The sequence below is a fragment of the Neospora caninum genome, chromosome VIIa, assembly GCF_000208865.1.
Source record: "Neospora caninum Liverpool complete genome, chromosome VIIa".
NCBI classification, from domain to species: domain Eukaryota; phylum Apicomplexa; class Conoidasida; order Eucoccidiorida; family Sarcocystidae; genus Neospora; species Neospora caninum.
In genome coordinates, this window is record NC_018393.1 from 2,479,251 (window position 1) to 2,501,260 (window position 22,010).

At 53.5% G+C, this 22,010-nt stretch overlaps 3 protein-coding genes across 3 annotated transcripts; 1 reads left to right on the plus strand and 2 right to left on the minus strand.

Annotated features, from left to right (window-relative positions):
- Nucleotides 1–717: 717 nt before the first annotated feature.
- On the minus strand, nt 718–6,369 carry NCLIV_0220 (zinc finger (C3HC4 type) / FHA domain-containing protein; the record flags this gene model as incomplete). Its single annotated transcript, XM_003882401.1, has 8 exons — nt 718–2,255; nt 2,556–2,675; nt 2,931–3,090; nt 3,370–3,494; nt 3,712–3,962; nt 4,347–4,647; nt 5,177–5,709; nt 6,314–6,369. The coding sequence occupies 8 exons, from the start codon at nt 6,367–6,369 to the stop codon at nt 718–720; spliced, it is 3,084 nt and encodes a 1,027-aa protein (XP_003882450.1).
- Nucleotides 6,370–14,729: 8,360 nt separating this feature from the next.
- NCLIV_022080 (hypothetical protein) lies at nt 14,730–16,121 on the minus strand (the record flags this gene model as incomplete). Its single annotated transcript, XM_003882402.1, has 4 exons — nt 14,730–15,128; nt 15,365–15,476; nt 15,714–15,838; nt 16,119–16,121. The coding sequence occupies 4 exons, from the start codon at nt 16,119–16,121 to the stop codon at nt 14,730–14,732; spliced, it is 639 nt and encodes a 212-aa protein (XP_003882451.1).
- A 3,178-nt stretch (nt 16,122–19,299) lies between these two features.
- NCLIV_022090 (Ubiquitin carrier protein, related) lies at nt 19,300–21,070 on the plus strand (the record flags this gene model as incomplete). Its single annotated transcript, XM_003882403.1, has 4 exons — nt 19,300–19,342; nt 19,963–20,169; nt 20,602–20,783; nt 20,996–21,070. The coding sequence occupies 4 exons, from the start codon at nt 19,300–19,302 to the stop codon at nt 21,068–21,070; spliced, it is 507 nt and encodes a 168-aa protein (XP_003882452.1).
- Between the last annotated feature and the right edge of the window lie 940 nt (nt 21,071–22,010).

Consider the following 22,010-nt stretch of genomic DNA (forward strand, 5'->3'; position numbering starts at 1 on the left):
CGTGTAAAAACACATGCATATACATATATATACATATATGTAAATATAGGGAGAGTAGAAATAAAGAGGTACTCGGCACATACGTGTTTGGGAGACGAGCAGAAGTCCGACAGAGTGTGAACACGGTGGAAGCCGCGTTGTGACCTGTTGTTCTTCAACCCCGCTCCACGCCTCTCGACAGTCTCGAATTACGAAACGCACCAAAACCCGTGTTGCTGCATTTTCCCTTGTGAAGAAGAGCCTCCCTCGAGTCAGTCTTCTCGGGCGCATCCGCGCCGCCCGCCTCTCTTTGAGCCGCGCAACGTGCAGAACCTCCACAGAGCCATCGGAAACGCTGTGGATCTTCTCGCTGCGTGTCTCTCTCGTTCGCACGGTCGTTTCCCCACAGGCCTCCGGCGCAAATCCTCCGCCTAAAGACCCTCTCCACAGTTTCTTTCTGCCTTTCCACCCGCGCAGCGCGCACCTCGTACTCGTGTCGGTGTTCTCCTGGGCACAAGCGGGTACCTTCGCTTTCTCTCCTCTCGTTGTCCTCAGAAATTACCCTTTGCAACTCTCTTTGTCTCTCCCTCTTTTCGCCAAGTTCATAACGGGGCCGTCGCACCACGCACCCTCTCTGCTTCACACCTGCGCCCAACACGCCTCCTCGCAGCCTTCCACCGACCCACTTCCTTCTCTCTTCTTCCACGCTCGCCCCCTTGTGTCTTCTCGCCCGTTCCTTTACAAACTGGTTCCGCAGTTCCCCCCGAGCCACACGCTGCCTGGTGCGGCACCGTCGGACGACACGCGGCCCCCGCTGCCGGTCGTAGCGGCGTGGCTGCCCGTCTCTTCGACTGGGTAGCTCAGACCCTGTTGCTGCATGCAGTGCGGCACGCCGCCGGAGGCTCCACTTGGTGCGTTTCCCGTCCCGGCGGGAACGGCGGGCCCCGCCCCGCCCTGAGAACCGGGGAAGGCCCCTGCGTGCGTCGTCCCCAGCGCATGCACGCTCCGCGGCGACGCGTGGAATCCGTTCACGGCTCCAGAACTGACGATCGGCGCGTAGCTCTCGGCTCTTGCGCTCCCTGGAACGCCGCGCGGCGTGTGGTTTGCGGGCGCGCTCCCGCCGTAAAAAGATCCGCCCGGTGCCGCGGACCCGTGGGAGGCGCCTGCCTGCACGCTCGCGAGCGGGCTGCTGGTGCCCGTCTGCGCAGGAGTCGCGCGCGGACTGTTGCTCGGAACACTCGCACTCCCCCCGAGCTGTCCCTGAGAGACGGGCACAGACGCGAGATAGTTGCCACTCTGAGCCCCGAGGTTCTCGTATGCGCGGCTCGCCGCCGCAGCCGCTGCCGCCGCTTCTTGTTGCTGCTGGAGAACCGCCGCGAGGGCCAGATGGAGGGGAACTTGCTGAGACATGCCTGGAAGCGAACGGGAAAAGAGCGCGTTGTTTCCAGACATCTGCGCCTGCTGGAGCTGCTGTAGTTGCTGGTGGAGCGCAAACAGCTGCTGAGCACTCGCGTTTGCATGCACGAACGCGTTCGAGCCGCTGGAAGCCCCCACAGCCGCCCCCGAAGTTGCACCATTGGCCCCACGCGAATGCGGGAGGCCCAGGAACGGCGGGACAGAGTCGCCGTAGCTGCCGCTCGCTGTCCCCTGGCGTCCTGCACTCGTCGCCACGTTGCCTTCGCTGAGAGCTGCCTGCGCGTCAAGGCCCCCCAGCGCCGACCCTTCGACTTGCGCCCCGTGCGGGGCTGGGTGCCCAGCGCGACTGCCCGAGACTTGATTCGCCGCCGCCGCAGCGGCGGCCGCCGCCGCAATCGCCTCTTCAAAGCGAGCCGCCGCTGCGGCCGCCGCGGCCGCCGCCGCCGCCGCGTCTGCAGCGGCGGCGTTGCCCGCCGGGCCCGCGTTGGAGCCCAACGCGGTCGAAGGGGACGTTCCGGAGCTCCGGCCCGAGACCGGCGCGCCGCGGTTTGCGACCGCGGTCGCGGCGGCCAGAGCAGCCGCCGCCGCGGCGACGCCCGGGGGCGCCGAAGCGAGGTGGGGAGGCAGCTGGAAGTCGCTGAAGAAGTTCGCGCCGTGAGCACCATGAGACGAGATAGAGGAAGAAGCCTGGTGCTGACGAATGTCTGCTGACAGAAGAGAGGCCAGAACGTGGTGCGGCGGCAGCCGAGATGACAGCGACGCGTGTGCACCTGCGCTCTGAGCTGACGAGGGCCCTGCCGACGAGGCGCTGCCCGAAAGCGGTGCCGAAGAAGAAGACTGCTCCGGAGTGAAAGACGGCTCTGAGAAACGAAACGCCACGCACGAATGGGGTATAAACGCAACAAGTACAGGCGCATGCTTGAGCCTACACACACTGCAGACGGATACATGTTTATGTAAGCAGATGCACACGGACCCCTAGAACGGGAGTCACAGATTAAGAGAGGCCGCCATCACTTCCACATACAGAACGTCGGTTGCGTCCCACGATACACATGCACACCCACGTATATACTCGTATAGGTGTAAACGGTACATGCATATAAATATAGTGTAGACTGTCTGCATCTCGCCTGTAGCAGTTCTGTTTCTCCGCGTACCAGGAATCAGGGACTGCTGGCGCTGGATTTCGTTTGAGACGTCAGCGATTGCCGGGGCGTTCAACGGCGCCTCGTCGAGAGAAAACTTCACGACGCTGCGTCCCACTTGGAGAGCGACGTCTGAACAGAAAAAAAAACGGAAACGCCCACGGCCACCTTCAAAATTATCCATCACCACGCGTACAACCGCATCATCACCAAAACATTTTTGTCGAAAAACCGTACCTAAGAAACGGTTTCAACCACAGAACTCGAGAGTTAAACATCTACTCTCATATATATATATATATATATATATATGTACAGGCATGACGTATATGCATTTTTCTGTGTAACGTGTATACAAGTCGGGAGTTTACAAAGAGTTTTGCTTACCGACATCGCCGACGGGGAAGGCTTTGCGGAGACAGACGAGGGTGCCGAACTTGGAGTTGTGATCTTCCAACTGAAAGTGACCATCGACGAAGCGAATCGTCGCGTGGTAGCGAGAGATCGAGACGTCGGGAATGCGCACGTCCGACTCGTGGCCTCGGCCCTGAAAAAAACACACGCATGCAAACACGGCATCCCACACCCAAAAAACGTGTAAAACTCTACCCTATTATATATATATATATATATATATATCTCCGGCGAAGGTATAACGGGCCACGAGTTTTGTGCCTGAAGAAGCTAGCGCCGTGCAGGGGCGTGCGTGCAGAAAGAACCGCGGAGCTCCACAGACTTCGGTTCTTCTGGAGCCTCGAGTTTTTTTTCATGCGCTTTGGACAGCCGCCTTGAGAAACACAGAGGTATTCTGTGCGCGTGTCCTTACCAGTTTCAAGTCTTTCTTGGAGGCCATACTGATGACGTGAACGCCCTTCTGCTGGACCCCCACCATGTTCTCCAAGATTATGAATGGCGGCTCCGTTCTTGGCACAGACACGACTTGCATGCGCTCTGAAAAAAGAAACTTGTCCAAACACCTTGCCTCGTCTCACACGCAATCGAAACCCCGCCGCGACTGCACGAATGTATATGGATAGCTTTACAGACAAAAAAAGATAAAAAAAGTGATAGACCTATAAATACAAGTATGGTGGGAAGAATTGCAAAACGTTAGCACCAACAGGAATGACTGTGTGTGTATCTCTCTGTGCGCGTTGTTTCCGCTTACCTGCAGCCTGTCCATCGTCTCTCTCGTATTTGACGGCTGTGGGGTAGGGCACCTTGCAAAGTTCGCAGTGGATCTGCTTGAAGAAGAAGGCGCTGCGCTGTTGCTGTTCGTTGAGATTGAGACGGCCGTTGATCCAGTGGCGAAGACACTGGACGTGGACGAACTTGATGCTGCCTTTACATTCACACGGAGAGATCAGAGGATCGCCCTCTTGGTTGCCCTCAAGGAGGCAAATGCGGCACTGCATCTCCCTGAAAAGAAAACCACAACGTCGACACAAAAAAGACAAATACATATAGGCTATAGCGTGAAAATAGGGATCTACAAATATATAGGCGAACTACGTACACCATTTGTATGTCTGTATAGGTTTGCTCTGAAACAGCTATGACGAGGCGTTCGGCATCCGTCGGGCACGTGACGGTACGTGAATTGAAGCCGTGCTTTTTCTGGTTACAGCTTCAAAGACTCCTGCTGTCATTTCTCCAGATACGTCAGACACGCTTGGAAGCTCTAGTCATTCACACTGTCTGCTTCTTCCCCGCGGTGCATGCGCCCACCTTTTCTTCTACACACAAATACATATGCAACTGCATGTAAAAAATGGATGTTTGAAAGGGGTTGGGAAGACTCACTCTGGGGCTGCACGTGAGACCGGAGGTTCCCCGTCTTCGAGGCGGAGTTCAGGGGCGGCGTCGTCATCGCCCGGCGCGCCTTCTCCCTCCCCCTCCATCGCGGCGCTCTCTTCCGATTTCTTCTTCGTCACCAGTTGCTTGACTCGCAGTTTGAAACGTCCCAACTTGATGACGTCGCCTTCCTGAAGGATGTGCTTGTTGTTGTTGTGTTCGCGGACGATCGACCAGAGCTTCTTGGGGACCAGAGTCGTGCTGGAGGAACCGCAGAGCGACCGATCTGCCGGCACAATCACGAATTTGCCTGCAACAGCAAAGACACCGGCGCAAGGCGTGTCATCCCGTAAAAAAAGAGCCGCCTCCAAGACGTTCCCCACAGGCACACACAAACGCATGTGCGCCTACCCCTATCTCTCGTCGATTCACCCGTCTCCCCCCAAAAAAAGACTCTGTCCTCCACAACCTCTCTCGAGCCTCACACCTCTTTTTCTCCCCGCTGTTTCTCCCTGTGTGCATCGGGTGTAACTATAAATGCCTCGAACTACGTTCGCGGCATAAATACCCGGTCTATCGATTTTCACGCAAACTCCGTCCGACACGCAACGGGGCGCGTACACCCTTCCTCCATTATTCGGCGCACACGTGAGAAACAGAAACGCCCATCGCTACTACGCGCGTACGGAAAACCTCTCCTCCCTTTCGTTCCGGCCCCCCGACACGACGGGGTACGTTTCCACCCCGCACCCTCCTCTTGACCCTTCCGAGTCGCGCTTCTCTTTCTCTCTTCCACGACCCTCTTATCCCCTTTCTTCCCAGTCTCGCCCGTTCCTTACTGTCTTTCACGCATTTGATCGAGAGAAGGAAGTCCGTGGATAAGAGAGGCGGTGAGCTCGTGCTGGACGCTGCTGCGACAGCCGCGACCGCCCCGGCGGCCGAAGTCTGGGCAGTCGGCGCTGTGTTGTTGGCATTCTGCGACTCTCCTTGAGTGACGCCAGCTGTGTTCGCCGCTCCCTGTGCGGCGCTCGCGCCTGCCTCTTCTTGCCTATTCTGCTCTCGGCGTGTGCCTCCAGATGGTGCCGGCGCGGCGTCTCCGTCGCCCGAGTCCCCGGTCGCGCTCTGGGCTCCACTGACGGCGCTCTCTTGGCCCTCCGGCGTGGCGAGGTTTGACGCGCCTCCGCTGGCAGGCTGCGCGAGGGCGGCGGGGACCGGGATGGGGGCGGATTCGAGCACGCAGTTGATGTCTGCATCCATACGAAATAGGCGCGCGGAACGCGTCACCACGAACTGCTTCACGTTCACATGTCGCGTCTCGTAGTCAAACAAGTCGTGGCTATCCCGGTGCCACGTCGTACACTCCACCCGCAACCTGCAAAGAAAAGGACGCAAAAAGGAGACTCTCAGACAGCCATTCACGTCCTTCGCGCAGGCACACAGACCTCACTCTTTTAGACACAAACACAAAGACATAATGCACATACACAGAAATACACAGCTGGGTGCCGTTTCATGGTAAGCATAAAAGGGTTTGTATGCTCAAAAGAATGGTTTTTGGGGTGGAGAGGGACCGAACACCGCAGAAGCGAAAATGGCGGTGCACGCAAAGACCCAAAGACGGGCGACCTACAGAGCCACGGATGCACTCTCTCGCACAAACCTACACAGATATATCCACATGCCGCATATACTCTCCATATCTGCATCCTACCAAAGAAAAAAAAGACTCCGCAATCAGCGGCGTGCAGCACACATACACTGCATACGCGGCGCATATATATATATATATATATAAGTAAATGCATACGCATTCACCGATGGCGGCAGGTTGACACGGCGAATTCGCTTTGAAAAAAGAGCCGTCCGCGGCACAGAAAACGCGGATCCTCTGTGCGTCTGTGTTTGCACAGACCTGCGTATGCATGCACCTGGGCCGCATACAAAGCCTCACGTTTCCTTTCTTCCTGTGGACTTACGCAGGCTGCATAGGGAGGAGTTGATTCTGCGACGATTGGTGAGAAGCGAGCACCATAGTGCCGCTACAGCAAGGATCTCCGATGTTCGAAGTGCAACTGCTCGAGTGTGTTCCTGAGAGGAAACAGCCACGCGTTTCAAGACTCGGTAAGGCGCGCCAGAAACGCACTCTGCAACTTTCGCTCCTGATGATAGTCTCGCGAGTGCAGCTGCTACTCTGAAGACAGAGAAAACCTCTGCGCAAGGGGCTCCCGGTCAAGACGGCTACGCAAGAGCCGGCACGAAAAAGCAAAAAAAATGCGTATGTACATGTGCATGTACGCAAATACGTCTATACATATACATATAGAGATATGTTTATATATGTATATATATGAATATGCATATGTATGTATGTATATATATATATATATATATATATATGCATGAACACACTGCGTACTAATGTGCACGTGTGTAGACCTATTCTACGCACGTGGATCCACAAAGGGAGTAAGACGTTTGAGGTTCCCGGGGAGTGATGGCGATAAACTTTTCCTCTCCGAAAGTTGACGTGGACTCATCTACCACACAACACAGGTAGAATAGACGCGACACGCGTGTGTCCCCCGGCGATGACACACATTTTAGCAGATACCAGATTCACGACGTCTTGTTGGTAAAAAGAGATGTTTTTGGACAAGTGACCGACGAAAAAGCGAAAGGCGAAGCACGCAGTGAAAGAACCCCAGGCCTATTCCTGCGCCGGCGGGAGGGAATGTCACGGGAGATCCCGTCGCTTGAGCGAAAAGTTCCGCGGCAGCACTGAACGCGCGCATACAGGCTTACAATCTTATCTCTTCGCGCATCGCCGAGGCTCGTCGTCTCGAAAAAACTTTACATCTGAGAGGCAGCCTCCTTTGTGCAGCCCGCCAGCGCGCTCAAGGGTACGAGGAAAGACGCGAGGCTTCGCTCTCGGAGAGAGGACAGCGACTCCACGAACAGAAGAGAAACAGAAAGTGGGCGTGTTCTGATACCTGCAAAAACACGGGAAAAGACACATGAAGAAAGTTAATGGGCGTCATTGAATGACCGGGAAATGGGAGGAAGCATCGCGGAGAACGGGGACGAGAAACGAGGAATATTGCCAAAAAGGAACGTCTTCCACGCCGAAATCTGGCTGTGTCTCGGTTTTCCGAGCGAAAAAACCCGAGAACTTAAAACACTAAAGAGGATCCCAACAGAGAAACGGAAGCGCAAAGAGCACACCCAGCCGTGAGGGGCACTGCATAGACACCGGGTGAACGGGATGCAGATGTCTCTCGGCGAAAATGGAAAGGTCTACCTACAAGAGGCAAGTGAGACCAAGTAGGGAGAGTAGCGAGGAGATACACGGCGAACCAAAAGAGCCCGAAAGAACGCATACAGTTGAGAGACGGGAACCGGCCCGTCAGTGTGACGATAAAAAGGCGCACAAATGGGGAAGTGCGAAACGAGAAAGCGGCGCCTCCTAGTCTTGCTATCCGTCGGCGAAATTTCAGTAATTCGTCGGCGAAAAGCACAGAAACGGAGAAAACGACACAGGCAAAAAACCACTCGGCTCACGGAACACAGCTCTCACGTGGCAGGCTGTTCACCACGGTCTCCGAGCGCCACACAGCGGGAAAAGACAACTCAACGCACGTTCGCCCCGCGACCACAGGAGCGAGCGCATCAAAGAGAAGCTACAGAAGAAGAAACGGGAGAACTCACGGGGGGGGAACGTACGGAAGAGCAAGAAAAAGCGAGGGAACGGGCGTAGGCACTTGTCCACAGCGCACGCGGTGGCAAAAAGGGGACGAGAGAGCGAAGAGACACGGAAAATAGACAGAGGAGCCGCTGGCACAGAGGTGGGCTTTTCTGGAAGACAAGAAAAGAGCGCGGCGAAACTCACAACTTGAAAAGGCCGGTTCCTCCGAAGGCGAGAAACCGAGAGAGACGAAAAATCCAGCGGTCAACGTGTTTCACCGGAAGAGAGGCGGACGGTGGAGGAACCGTGTAGCCCGCGGCTTGCGCGCGTGGAAAAGAGGAAAAGAAGGGAAACCGCAAGAGAAAAAAGCGATCTTTTGGGGACTGTCAAAGACGACTAGGCAAAGAAAACGAAAAGAAAGGGGGAAAGCGTAAAAAACAACCCACGAGGAAAAGAACGCGCCACCGCTTTCGCAGGCGAGAGGGCTTCCAGGGTGTTGTGGAAGAGAGACGAGATATTAGTCGACCGGCGTACAGGAAGATGGGTGCTCTCGCGGGCAAAAAGTCCCTAAAAAGGCGAGGAACTTGGACGGGGAAAAGCATGCAGCCCGAAAGTGACGGAAAGAAATTGGAAAGCACGACTTCTCGGCCAGCAAGAACGCGAAACCCCGGATTTCTTCTCTCCCTCTCTTCTTTCAGCCGCATGGACACCCATTCCACATGGCTGCTATGAAGGATACACCAGCAGCGAGATGCGCTGGCATATACGCTCGGACATCGTAGGTATGCGACACGTGTACACACACAAAAGCACAGATTGAGGGACGCACAGGCAAGAATCTGAAACGGCGCGTTCTCTTCCACAGAGATTTGAGAGCAAATGGAACGTGCATACACGCAGGAAAGCAGCTCTGACCTTCCCGGCCTCTAGACCTGGGCAGCGCGCCACAGGGTGATTTCGACGACAAAGGCGACCAAGGAGAGTGAAGCTAAGCGCCCTAGTCTCTGGTTTGCTCTTCCTGCTTCAGAGGAATCAAAAGGCTTTCCCGCTTTTGTCACCAGAAACACCGCAAAAGAAACCCCGCCAGTACTGGATTTCCTTTTCCTCGTCGCCTCGCGAGAGCGCGCCTGAATCGGCGCCGTCCGAGATGGCTCGATGTCCACGGCAAGCGCGGAAGAATGCGAGCTTATAGCACTAGCATTTTTTCTAGGGTACCCGTGCTCGTGCGCGCCGTACTACGTGGAACTGGTGCATGTGAAATTCGTACATGCGGGCGTTTTCTGCTTTTCACCTTCTCGACCCAGTCCGCCGAGAAATGCTCTGCAAGTAAAAAGAAAAACCGCGAATCACCTTTGAAGCTCTCTGTCCCGTGGCGCACGCCGGCCAGATAGTCGAGTCGTTTGTCAGCATGTAGTCAGCGCCGAGAGAGATCCGTAGTTTTTTGTCGAGCGCACTTCGCTGCAAGCCCATACACTTGCGAATCCGATTAGAGAATTGCAGAATTGCAGCAACACATGTATGTGGTGATCAAGACGGCGACTGGGGCACAACACGCTTTTTAGGACAGTGAAACGGCGCGAGTTGGTGAAGCGAGAGAGAAAAAAGACGCGAACCAAATGCGCACTGAAAGCCGATACAGTCAATTTTCTTCGCGTGACTCTGCTACAGGTGACTCAGGGAGGAACCCAAATCTTTCCACGCAACACAATTCTCAAACTTGACGCAGATCGAAACGAGGCAGATGTGCACCAATGAGGTGTCTGTACAGCTGTACGTGTCGAGAAAGAGAGCGACAGGCTTCGCTCTTCCGACCGTCCAGCCCGTAATCTTCAACAGAAAGCAATTCCTTCGTCTTGTACACACACCCATACATAGATGCAGCCGCCTGTGTACGTGCAACTGAATACTCGTAGTGTTGAGCCTGTGGTAGTAAGACAAGGGCATGTGCAATCTTTGACATTTTTCTGAAGGACCGGTGTGTCGAGAGTGCTGGTGCTTGCAGACTTTAAGAGCAAAACGGGGCAAAACACACGGTGGACAATCAGAATTGCTTGGAGGTTCATCCGGAGGCCGAGCTGTTGTACTCTCCACAGTGTTTCTTGGCAAAATCGGAGAGCGGGAACGTGGAATTTGTGGAAGCCTGCATGTCTATTATTTTGGCTCTCTAGCCACACCTCCCGCGTTTCTTTCTTTCGCGTAAGAGACAAAAATGCGGTGTGTATGCGCATCGATTGGGGAAAACAGCCTTCAGTTTTCCCGCTCTTTGCTCACTGAACCGGTAAGATAGTTACCTCTGGCATACAGTGGGGACTGTGTGTCACCGGTACCAACGACATAGCTCATTCCAATGCACTGAGGTGGTTCCTGGCTTCTAGCTGCAAAGGCCACTTCCTTCAACCAGGTAACGTGGCATTACTCTCTTATATATACATATATGCATCTAATCAACTAAGGTAATATACACATGGATGAGAACGCGACGGGCTGCTTGTGGTGAGGTTGTTGAATGACGCTGACATGTCAGTCGCCCCATGTATGCAGCTGTAACTCCTGTGGAAAATGCCGTCTTCGTCACTGGAGGAACGAGCTGTATACGCAAGCACGTGGGAGGGGGAGATGCTTTTTTTTCTCCGTTCATCCTCATACCCTTCCGTCCTACCTCCTTCACTCAAGATTTCCTCCGAGCGCTGGTCTTTGTCGAGTTTGAAATGACGCAAAAAAGGTGCTAGAAAAGAGCCGACGTAACTTAGCGTTTCATGCGAAGTTTCGGCCTTGGGGTAGCATGGGAGTCAGAGATATCTCCTCAAAAAGGACGCAATTTGGCTGTAGGATGTGGAGCAGCAAACGGCTGGGTAGGTCTCCACCGACAGGTGGACCGTTTGGAGGCGAGGAGGTGCATGAGTTTTACGGAAACCGGACGTGCTCACGCGCGTCGGTGACGTTTCCAGTGGTTCCAAGCCACTGACGCGGAAGACGAGCCTCCAGTTCCTTGCAAAACAATACCGGATGGTGTGAGCCTGCCATCAGTTGGGATGAAATGAGGAAAACACACACCAACGCCTGATGTCGGCAGAACATGGAGCACGAAGGCGGCTGCCAGTGGTTGCATATCGAGACGCTGCTCTCTGCTACGCAGCTATATCAGTAAATGCGGCAAAATCAATTCGTATTCTGGAAACGCGTGTATCAATGTCATACAATTATACACGAGCAAACAAAATAGCGGCAGCAGGAAAAGTTCGCGTTGTGATAGCGGGCTTCGTGCAGCCCCTAATCCGTTTTCAAAGCCAAGCGACCCGAAATGAAGTGGAAAGACGTTCCTGTGTAATCATAAAGTGGCTGCAGTTACCTTGCGATTCTCTGCGTTTGTGCGACTCTAAACATCTGTCACTTGCTAATGAGAAAGCATCCACAACGTGCGAACTAAATCAATCGGGAGCTGGCTAATAATGGTCGCCCCGTCTACCTTCGTGGACACTGAATTTAGGTTTGCTGCTCTCGGAGGCTGCGAATAAGTTTTGTTTGTGTTTTCAAGATCGTATCCCACGAGCCTTGGTTCATTTGTGCAAGTGCCTTTCGGTATCAATAAGCAGACCCGGATGAACCTGTTTACACCTTCGTGATGAGTTTCATTCAAGTGGAGATAAACCATGTCTCTCAACAAGGTGGCTGTCGGAGGAATCCGGTAGCTCTAGATTAACGGTTGTGGAATGTGTACTCATGTCGGTGTGAATAGCGGAAGTAACACAGGTCTCACAGAATAAACAGCGGGAGACACACCGAAGACGCTTTAAACGTGCGCAGTTTCTTGCAAAAAAGGGGGCCAGAGATTTCGGGACACGGCCATACCTCTCTTCTTCGGTCCCAGTGGCGACGCTGCTGCTTCGTGGCAGAACGGGCTGGTTGTCTTGCATGCAGTGGATACGGCACACTCTTCAAGATCTCTGTAGCTTCGTACGGTCAAGAAACTGTCTGTTTGAAGGAATCGATACCGCTTTTTCGTCTAGCAATCTGCTTCTCGGATTCAGCAAACGAGAAGCAAGGGCACACGGGACGAGAAACAGAAAGTGAACGCGGTAATGTTTTGGACTCGTAGCGTGCCCTTGTTACAGTTAGGGCAGTCTGACTACGTTTTCGGCACTTCACCTGGGCGGCTATTGAACGCAGGGGACTGTAGCCTTACAGTAGAAGAACCGGCCTCTCTGGAGTAAATAAGCCAGAAGTTCCGTCAGTGCTGTGGGATAGAGAAACACTCAGTCTGCGTTTCTGCAGGAGAAACAGGCATAGTGGGATAATGTATTGGGCTCTATGACATTTCCCCACACCACAGTGGGCCCCACGAAGGCTTCCTCTCGGTCAACCCCGAAGACGCGACATCAGCGTTGAAGACTCCGTTCGGGTTCGTGCAGTTGGCTTGGCATATGCAAACGGTCTTTCTTGCGGCTCCCCTCCGTAGTCCGTCCATTTACATCCTAAACAAAAATACGTGCGAAATCATGTATTTATCGCGAGCATGCAAGCAATCTGGCCCCACACACCTGTGCATTATCCAAGGACGGAATAGAACTCGAAGAGGGCACTGTTCAGCGACAGCAGGGAGCGTGGGTTCATAGAATTCAGCCAGAAGCGAACCTGCAAACCCCCCACGTGATTTGTTACAGTCACGAGACGCTCTGACTGTAACTATTTCCATTTGAGCACCAGAGCTGATGTTGGTCGCAGATTTAGACGCCTAGCTGCTGCGGCAAACAGGTTTCTGTGTGTATTATAGTTTCGGGTATACTAGCACGCATAATGGTGGAGCCAATGTCAAGTGTAGAAGCGGCGGAGAGGCTAACCTAAAACATATTGCATGTTACTAGCTCCATCGCCTCATTGCAGCCTGGTGATCGCCCTCTCAGATGCTGCTTACGGCTTCAACGGCGTTTCGTAGTGAGAGTCACTCTTGGAACCGATTCCGCAGGAGATTGCGATGTGCACCATCGGTCTCCTTCCACCCTTTCCTTGTGTGTGGCAAATCACGTGGCGGGAACAAAGGATAGACGTGAAGTGGGGCACCACAAAGCAGGGCGCACCTGCGAGGAGAAAAAGCGTTGACACACATCTACAGGAAATCTACGTACTCACACGAAAATGGAGGACACCTACCTACCTCTCTTGAACTTCTGCTTCATGCGTTTCTTTATCACGAAGCCTCCTGCATGAGATGAGGAATGACGTGGACGCCTTCCCCTCAACACCACTACGGCAGGCAACGTTCACTTTCTCTTCACGAAAAGGGCACGAAAGCGGATTATCTGTGTCGCATGAAAACCTTCGACATCGACATTTCCCACCGTTATTCAGAACTACAACGGCCGGTCACTGCAGGCAAGGTCTGTTACCGCCTGCCTATGTCTCCGCTCCTCACACCTCAGGTTTCCCTTCCGTGACGGTGGCAAGTCCAGGCAACAGCTGGCGTCGAGACCTCGCCGGTTTGACCAGTATACAGCGGCGGCGGTTCGTTACTTCATTTTGTCTCTCATTTCAGTGCTGTCTACCAAACCACTCAAAACAATACCCCAATACTGCTACGAAGGTGGCTGTATTGTTCCGGAGCTCGTTGCTAACCAGCGGTACTCTGTGGTATGAGTAAAACACTTCAGGTCTTCGGTGCGACGGTCGGGTACGCGCCGGAATGAGGCCGGGATGACCGTGGCCACAGGGACAGGGACTTTCGGCAGGTCTCCACGAGATGTGAATGGGGACTGCAGCTCCGACGACTCTTTTAGATTGACGACAGCCCCCGCAAAAACCGGTGGAAGGCCACAGGATAAAAGAAAAAAAGGAAGAGATGAGTTGCATGCGAACGGCTGTCTGGTTTAAGACTCCAGCATTCGTGTTTTCGTGACATGGCTGAAGAGTTAGGAGTGCTGCCTTAGTTTCTCTTCTTCCATGTGCATCGTCGCGGAACAGCCTGGGAGCACCTGGCAAGCGTGGTGACACGACCGAGAGCTAGGTTCTCAGAGCTATGTCATTGTAGTATCCGGTGAGCACGAGAGCCGGGGGGATTCATCCCAGAGACTAGGCACAAATCAGAGAAGATCGGTAGGGAGCGGCAGCAGAGAACCAGGAACCGTAAGGTCTCCACGCCCAATTCGATCGAGACAGGTAAAGTTGCTGGCTTTCAATTCCACAGCCATCCCGTGTAGCATCCAGTCTCTCATACGCATTACGTGGAATGCGCCGTACTGCGACGGTGTTTCAAGGCAGTTCCACATGAGACGGGATCGAAACCGCAGAGGAGCAGTGCACAGCGGTATCTTCATCCCTGTTCGTGTAGAGGCGCCTCGGTGAGCGCAGAAGTTGAAAGGGCATTGGGAGCTCCTGCTAATTCACCACTTTTATCATTCAAACTGCAATATCCAAAGGACCGCTATAAAGTGCAAGCGCCACAAAGGAAGATGAATTCGAAACGTTGTAGGAACTCCTGAAAGGAAAGAGTACACTGAGCCCTTTCCGCATCGCAACAACATTCCCATACAGTAGGGGAACCGGTTTCTCAGGAAGCGTTTCGCGAGCGTTCCTTCACCTCACATTATCCAGCCTACGACAAGGAAGTGTAGAGTTAACTCCGATTCTTCAGTGCGGATCGGAAGAACGTGCTGTGACAATCCAAAGGGTTTTGTGAGACTTGTCCTTCCTGTATTTATATTTCCTGTATGGGTCCCCTATCGAGGGGGGTAATATCCAGGGGGATAGCCGTAGTACGGCTGCCCAGTAGGAGGCTGGCCATACACTCCCGGCGGCTGATAACCTGGTGCACCTGGTGGCATAGCGTAACTTGCAGGTGGTGATGGATAAACCGCAGGCGGCACGGCGGCGTACCCAGATGCTGCAGCTGCGTACGTCACTGATGACGGGGGGTAATACGGAGTTCCTACCATAGGTTGCGCTTGTAAAGGGGTAGGAGAATAACCTGGTGTGTAAGCCGTTGCTGGCGCGGCGTGGAGTACGGCAGCTGAAGGGGGGGTGGCAGCGGGGGGAGAAGAAGTATCAGCCTTCTTTTTGGGGTCAAACTCAATTGTGACTTTCAAGTACCCTGCACGCTTGCCTTCCTTCCGCGTCAGCTACACAAACCACACAAACCAATCCCATGCAGCAAAATGTGTTTATGCATACGCATGTTTGCAGATGTTCGTATGTATCGAGCTTACGTCTGCCTGTAGTGACACATAAGAAATTCGCTGCACGCATAACGGAGCTTCGACGGTAGCTAGTCTATCCTTTATAGGCGCAATCGAAGGTGGTAGGACGTCGAACAAACGGAAGGTTGGGTAGACTGCTCCATGCTTTTCGTGCCTACCTCTATTTCCGCATTATAGAGGCGCGTTCCGTACACGATCGGGGCGAGGGTGACGTCTGCCATGCCGATATAATCATCCTTCGTCAACTTGTCCTTATCCATGACCTTGAATCTGGTATGAATGACATGACAAGCCCGGAAACGCGCCATACAATCCTACATACGTAACGCCGTCTAAACGCTTTTACAGATACACGTGCGCATGTGGCCTCTCGGAACACACAAACAGGGATATTCCCCCGCTTTGCAACGCTCAAGACGGAGCGTGCAGGCAAATGTCAATTAACGTCGGCTGGTCGTATCGCTTAACGCGTGCCCAGAGAAGCCCTGTCCGTCTGGAAATCCGTACCGCATTTGAGCCTCTCCAGCATAATCCATCTTGAAGGTTTGGTTCCAGCGCGGAGTTTTGTTTCCGTGGTCGTCCACATTCGTTTTGAATGTGTGACCCCCCATAGTGACGATGCAGTAGGGGTCCTGAGACAGAAAAAAAATAACTAGGAGATTGCGGCTCACATTGGAAGAAACAGACGCGATAAAAAAACTGGGTACTGTTCAATCGTCGATTCGTCGGTGAAGTAACGTCTCTCTAGAAAAGGGTTTATTGAGGTCCACAGACCCCCCCCTTGGTTTCCATAAACCGTCACGCTGGTTGTTCCATCCACGCCCCGTCCGCCGTGTGGGCGGCTGAACAACCCGTTAAGAAAGCTGATTGAGGTCATCCGCATTTCTGCGTTGTTGTGTAATTCTTTCTCACCATCTTTGCAATTAGATTCGTACTGTGAAGCTCTCGCGCTCCGTGCACCGTGACGGTGATATGAGTGGGTTGATTCGGATCCGACATCTTCTGTGTCGTCTTGGCCGAAGAGCGAAAATGCCTAAAAATAAAGTGAACAACATATATACACTTGTTTGAGAAGCGGTAGGCTCTGTTGAATACCTTTGAAGACAGAGCCTCAACGCCCACAAAGAAGAGATCCTGGCAATACTATCATTATATATGCTGGTTTATCTGTCTTGTAGTTCTCCGACAGAGATCACAAGGCCGCAATACGGAAGATTTCTACGTGTAACTGCACGCTAATATGGTCCCGGAAAAGAGGAGACTCTCGGGCACATACAAATGCAGGTATGCAGAAACATCCATACAAGCTTCCAGCATATGCAGATTGAAGTGTATCGTCACATCCACCGGAGCTGGCAGGGACAGATCCTCCAGCGGCGGGCCGCAAAAGTGTAAACAGGATTCGATTCCAAAAGGGAAACCTGAGAGGTTACGGATAAATGGAAAACGATACGATCTCCATAATATCCTTTCTTCCTGTACTGGAGATGAGACTCGGGTGCCGACAAGACGGCTCTAACAGTCTTCAAATAGGGCTGCAGACGTACGGATTTGTGATGATCCAGACCTTCCGAACTTTCACAAGAAAAAAGATTTCTCTCGAAAATAGCCCCTGTGTCTAACTACGCGTGCCCGCCGTTTCTGTGTACGTGACTATTCGTACACGTATGTATATTGATAGATAGAGGGACGTTCACAGCATGCACAGAACACAGTCTATATCTCTTTGTGTAGTACTGCACGAATGTCACCTTTAGGTTCGTCAGAACCAGTTTTCGTCGATCGCTGACTCCGCGATGACGCATGAACAGAATGGAACTGGAAATCTGACTCAATCCCTGCGGCGGCTTCCTTGCAAACTTCCAAGTAAAACGCCATGGACACCGAGGAAAAAAGAGCGAGATGGACAAGGCAACACAAACAGGAATATATGAATGTTTCGCCAAGCGCAACGGTCTCCGATCTCCAGGAGCGAATGTTTTTCGGTCTCATGAGGGGAACGACACTACGAACGGATTGAGACGCCACGACGCAGAGAGAGCGGCGAGTAATCGAGACGGCTTCGCACAGGGCGTGGAGGATCTACCATCAGCCCCTTGCGGAAATGGACGATTTTCTGACGCGCATCTGAGTAGCTCGACTGTTACATTTCCCGTGTCTGTTGAGGTCACTTGCTTCTTCAGCAAACACACATCTTCGTTTCCGTCTTCGCGCCGACTTGGAACTCATCGAACAAGCTATCCGGCACGAGCCTGCAAACCCCGTCTACGTACTGTCATCGTCCCTGGGTTTTCGTGGTTCATGGAACGTATCCCGATCGCGGACGCCCGCCTCTCTCTGTGTATGTCTGCGATCGTTTGCTCTTTTGTTTTCCTCTCTTCTCCTGGAATGTTCTCGCTTCGGAACGCGTGCATCTTCCCGAAGATTGGCAAGTGCCTCGAGGGTACGCCTCACTTCTCTGCAGTCACATTTCGTGCGACTTACGTGCAAACGCGGACGCCCCGCTGACACGGAAGGCATTTCCGGGTGTGTTGCTTTGACAGGAAGGCGCCGGGAAGTGAGTTCTTTCGTTTTTGAGAACTCCTTTCTCGGTAGGGCGCCGTGGCGAGATAGGCACGGCAAGCGCCACACACTGTGCCAGTCTCTCTGTGACACACACGGTGACATCGAGTGGCGGGACCTTCCGTTTTTCGCGTTCGTTTTCCTTTCTGTTTTCGATTCTTTCTCGTTCGCTGCAACTCGCTTTCTGCCCCGTGGACCGGTGCCTTTTGCCAGCACCGGTCCTGATCGCCGATCCACGCACCACAGGCTCCTCTCACTGCTTTCGCCCTCTGTTCCACCTTCCCGGAAGCAGATGTGTACCTCCTCTCTGTGGGATTTTCAGAAAGCCAAGCACATTTGCCTTGGGGCACACATGCACATGTGCGCCAAACGTGCATCAGTCTACCAACTGAGGGCCGCCGTTGCTAGGCCACGGTCGTCCGTCGAAAAAAGGGCGTGTGGACGGACAAGGCTTCTGCACATGCGCCTGCGGTCTTCCGACATTTCGTGATGACGTCGCGCTGCCTCTCCCCCTCATGCACCTTGTGTTTTTCACCCTTTTCTCGCGAAAAAAGAGCACTTCGGGTGGAGAGGCTCTCGCCTGCTTTTCCCTTTTCTCCGCTTTTTGCGACACACGCGACATCTCGTCGGCCCCCTCTCGCGTTCGCGCTTCTCAGGCGACCCTCGCTTTTGTCCTGAGAAGCAGGTCTATACACGGCCGTCTCGCGTGCATCTCTGCCCCTTTTTTCGCTGGTCGGGACGCCTATTTTCCCAATTCGCCCGTTCCTCTCCTTCGCCTCTTTTCGTTTTCTCTGCTTCTCCCCGTTTTCTCACACGCTCGCCTCTCCTGTCCTGCAGCCCGTTATCAGACACTCCCGTCCGTCCGTAGGCTCACTCGGTTTCGCCTCTTCGACTCTGCACAAGTCTCCCCTCTCCTCTTTGCCGTCCTGCTCCCTGTCTTTACACCTATGCATGACATTAACTTGCTCTTCCGTCTACACCTCTGAATCCACACGCACACATCTCTCTCGGCATTTTGCCGTGGAAACCCGAGAGATGTGAACGCTTTTTGACTCCTCTTCGGTCTGTCTGATTTGCGGAAGGAAGACGCTCCGTTTTCCTCAAAATTCCCTCCCGGACCCGTTGCCCCGAAACGCCTCTTCTCGCGTACATCTTTCTCTCGTGTCCGCTTGTCTTCCTTTCCCTCCTGCCGTCTCGTTCAAACTGTTCCCTGTCCCCCAACTCTTCCGTGTCCGGCCGCCTTTCTGCATCGTCTCGGCGTCTATCTAAGAGAATCCACAAGGAACTCGCGGTGGAGGAGACCTCCTGCAGGGCGAAACCCCCGCTTCTCGTGGAAAAACGTTTCCCCGGTATCGGCCCCGCCGCACTCTGCCTCCCATCCTGTCACCTCGCTCTCGTCTTTCTCGCTCCTCACTACCTTCGTCCGACGTCTCTTGCATCTTCTCTAAAGGAAAAGAAAGTGGAGGCAAGTGGGCGTCTCACAAAGTCGACAGGCGGGAGCCGAAGCTTTTCTCTGATTTTCAGCTCGAAAATGACAAACATCGCGAGAGAACTTCTCAAAAAACAGTTTCTCGGTGAGTTACGACTCGCCATAGGGGCACTGCGAGACTCGCCCAGAACCAGGAAAAGTGAAAAGCAGCATAGAGCAACGCGCGACGAGACCGTCGCCGGAGCCGCTCGTCCTCCCGTCCCTACCCCGAAGAACACGGTCTTCCTCGCGCCCGCATTCAGTCGTCGAGATACATACACGCATAACGCCCAACATATATGCTTAGTGTGTGTGAATGCGTATATGCATGGGAATGCTTTTTTATAGGCATTTTCGTGCACAGGTTGCGTTTGCATATTCGCCGTGCACTGTCGGATGATCGAGGTTTCGATCCGCGGAACTGTCGGCGTGCGTGTCTGGGTTGAGGCGCCGCAGCGAAGGATGTGCATGCGATAAACTTTTGGCTTCGTTGAAGAACCTCCAGAGGCTAAAAACCTCTGTAGACGGTTCCAAAAAACCAACGCATCTTAATTGTGTACAGGGAGATGTGGACGCATACAGTGATCCACCAGGATATATACATACGTGGATGTATGCATGTATGTAGGTATCTGTTTTCTCTGTATATTTGTGGGGTGCTGTTTGTCAGCGTCATGTGCTCAGTTTCTCCATGTCTCGTGGAAGTGGAGCAACTTTTGTTTTCAGAGCTGAGTCGCGACTGCCCCAGCGGCTGCAGCGTCGGATTGGACGACGAGGCGGGCGGAGATTTTTTCGTCTGGCGGGTGTGCTTCGAAGGGCCGCCCGACACCTTGTACGAAGGCGGCATTTTCAACGCCGCTCTCAAATTCCCCCCCGACTTCCCCAACCATCCGCCGGAAATGAAGTTTCTGCAGGACATGTGGCATCCAAACAGTACGTCAAAAACGCGTGCAAAGCCCGTGCTCACTCGCCGAACTTGACACAGATACTGCCTTGAAATCCGAGAACGTGTGGTCATGACCGGTCTGGAGTCTCCCCCGCTCCTCGCCGAAAAGTTACATTGCCGCGTGTGCATTTGTGCAAGTTTGGAGAGACGCACACATACACATACACGTGAAAGATTCGATTATCGATGTGCGAATGCACAGTTTAACTCGTGCATGCATACACATATATATATATATATATATATGTATGTCTTTGCGTATATCGGTCTGCTTCTGTATTGGCGACTCTGCTTTTCCGCGTGCACGGAAGGTTTCGGCTGCACATTGGTTCAGATCCTGCACCAATGTGCAGCGGGAGTTGCGACTGCAGGTTCTTTCACTCATTCCTCAGTTCTGGCGCCCGCTGCTCTTTTTTCAGTTTACCCCGACGGCCGAGTCTGCATCAGCATTCTTCATCCCCCCGGAGACGACGTTTTCAACGAACAGGAAAAAGCGGAGGAGCGGTGGCGGCCCATCCTGGGAGTCGAGGCCATCTTGCTCTCCGTCATCTCCATGTTGGGCGAACCCAATTTGGAATCTCCTGCAAACATCGATGCAGCGGTGAGGCAAAGCAAGTGCAGAGACGGACATGCACTTACACCGCCTATGTGGAAACGAATGCCTGCATATACATGCGGATACGCAAAATACAGAACTTTTCGGCATGTTTCGTCTCGGGACTGGTCGTAGGGGGAGGGGCGTCGGTGAGTTACGCGGGAGGTCGTGTCGCGGTGCGGATGTTGGGGTTCGGATTCTGTGTCGTGCTGTTTCAGGTCCAGTACAAGAAGGATTTGCCCGAATATAAGAAGAAAGTCCGAGCGCTGACCCGCAAGAGTGTGGAGGGCTGAACGCGTCTCTTGGCCGTTTCTCCGGAGAGAATTTAAGCCCGACAAAAAAGACGCACAGTGCTTCGCGAAACTTCACGCGACCGGCCTCTTTGGGGGTGATTTTATTGTCCTCTTGAACTGACAGTTTATCTCTCGCTCTTCCTCTCCTCTCGCTGCGGGTGTGCGCTTTCCATATGTGCATCTCCGCCCTTCGCGATCTTTTCTGTTTTTCTCTGGTTTTTTGTCTCGAGGCGCTCCTTGTTCTCCCTTGTTTTCCGCTCCATGTGCTCCTGTCTCCGGCAATGACTCGGCGAGGCCCCATCGCGGGCGGCAGACACGCCCAGGCGGGTGGTTGAACGAGGGAAGACGAACCGGAAATCTCGTTTGGCAAGCGTCAGGTGTCCCGGCATCTCAGAAAGACAGCGGCTCTTGGCCGTTCTCTGCCGTTTTCGAAAAGCTTCTTCACACACACCGAATCTCTGGTTTTAGGCCCTCTTCTCAGCTCGAGGCTTGAACTGTTCGGTTTAGGACAGGGAGTCTGTCGAAACGCAAGTTTCGCAGTGTGCCTTAAGACAGTCTGTGTGTCGGGAAAGCTCACAGCCTTCTTTGAGACAAATCTGCATGCGCACAGGGAAGCTGCCTCAAGCGGGAAATCACGTTTTGGTTCACTCTTCGCTAGCACACATCCACGAGACGCGTCTTTCTCTAGGCACCACGCGCTGTCGCGTGCAAGAACACATCGCATTTTGCTTCTCCAGGTTCCTGCCGTGTGTTTCAATACGGTACCTCTGAGAAGAGGTGAATCGCTCCCTCGCCAGTCTTTGCCGCACTCTTCCGGAACGACTTGGTTCGAGAAGAAAGGGGAAAAGTGCGGAGGCAGGCCTTCACTCGCGCTGCGCCTCTCGACAGCTGAATCTTTCTCCTTGTGTGACACAAGGCACACTACCCACGCCACCTACGC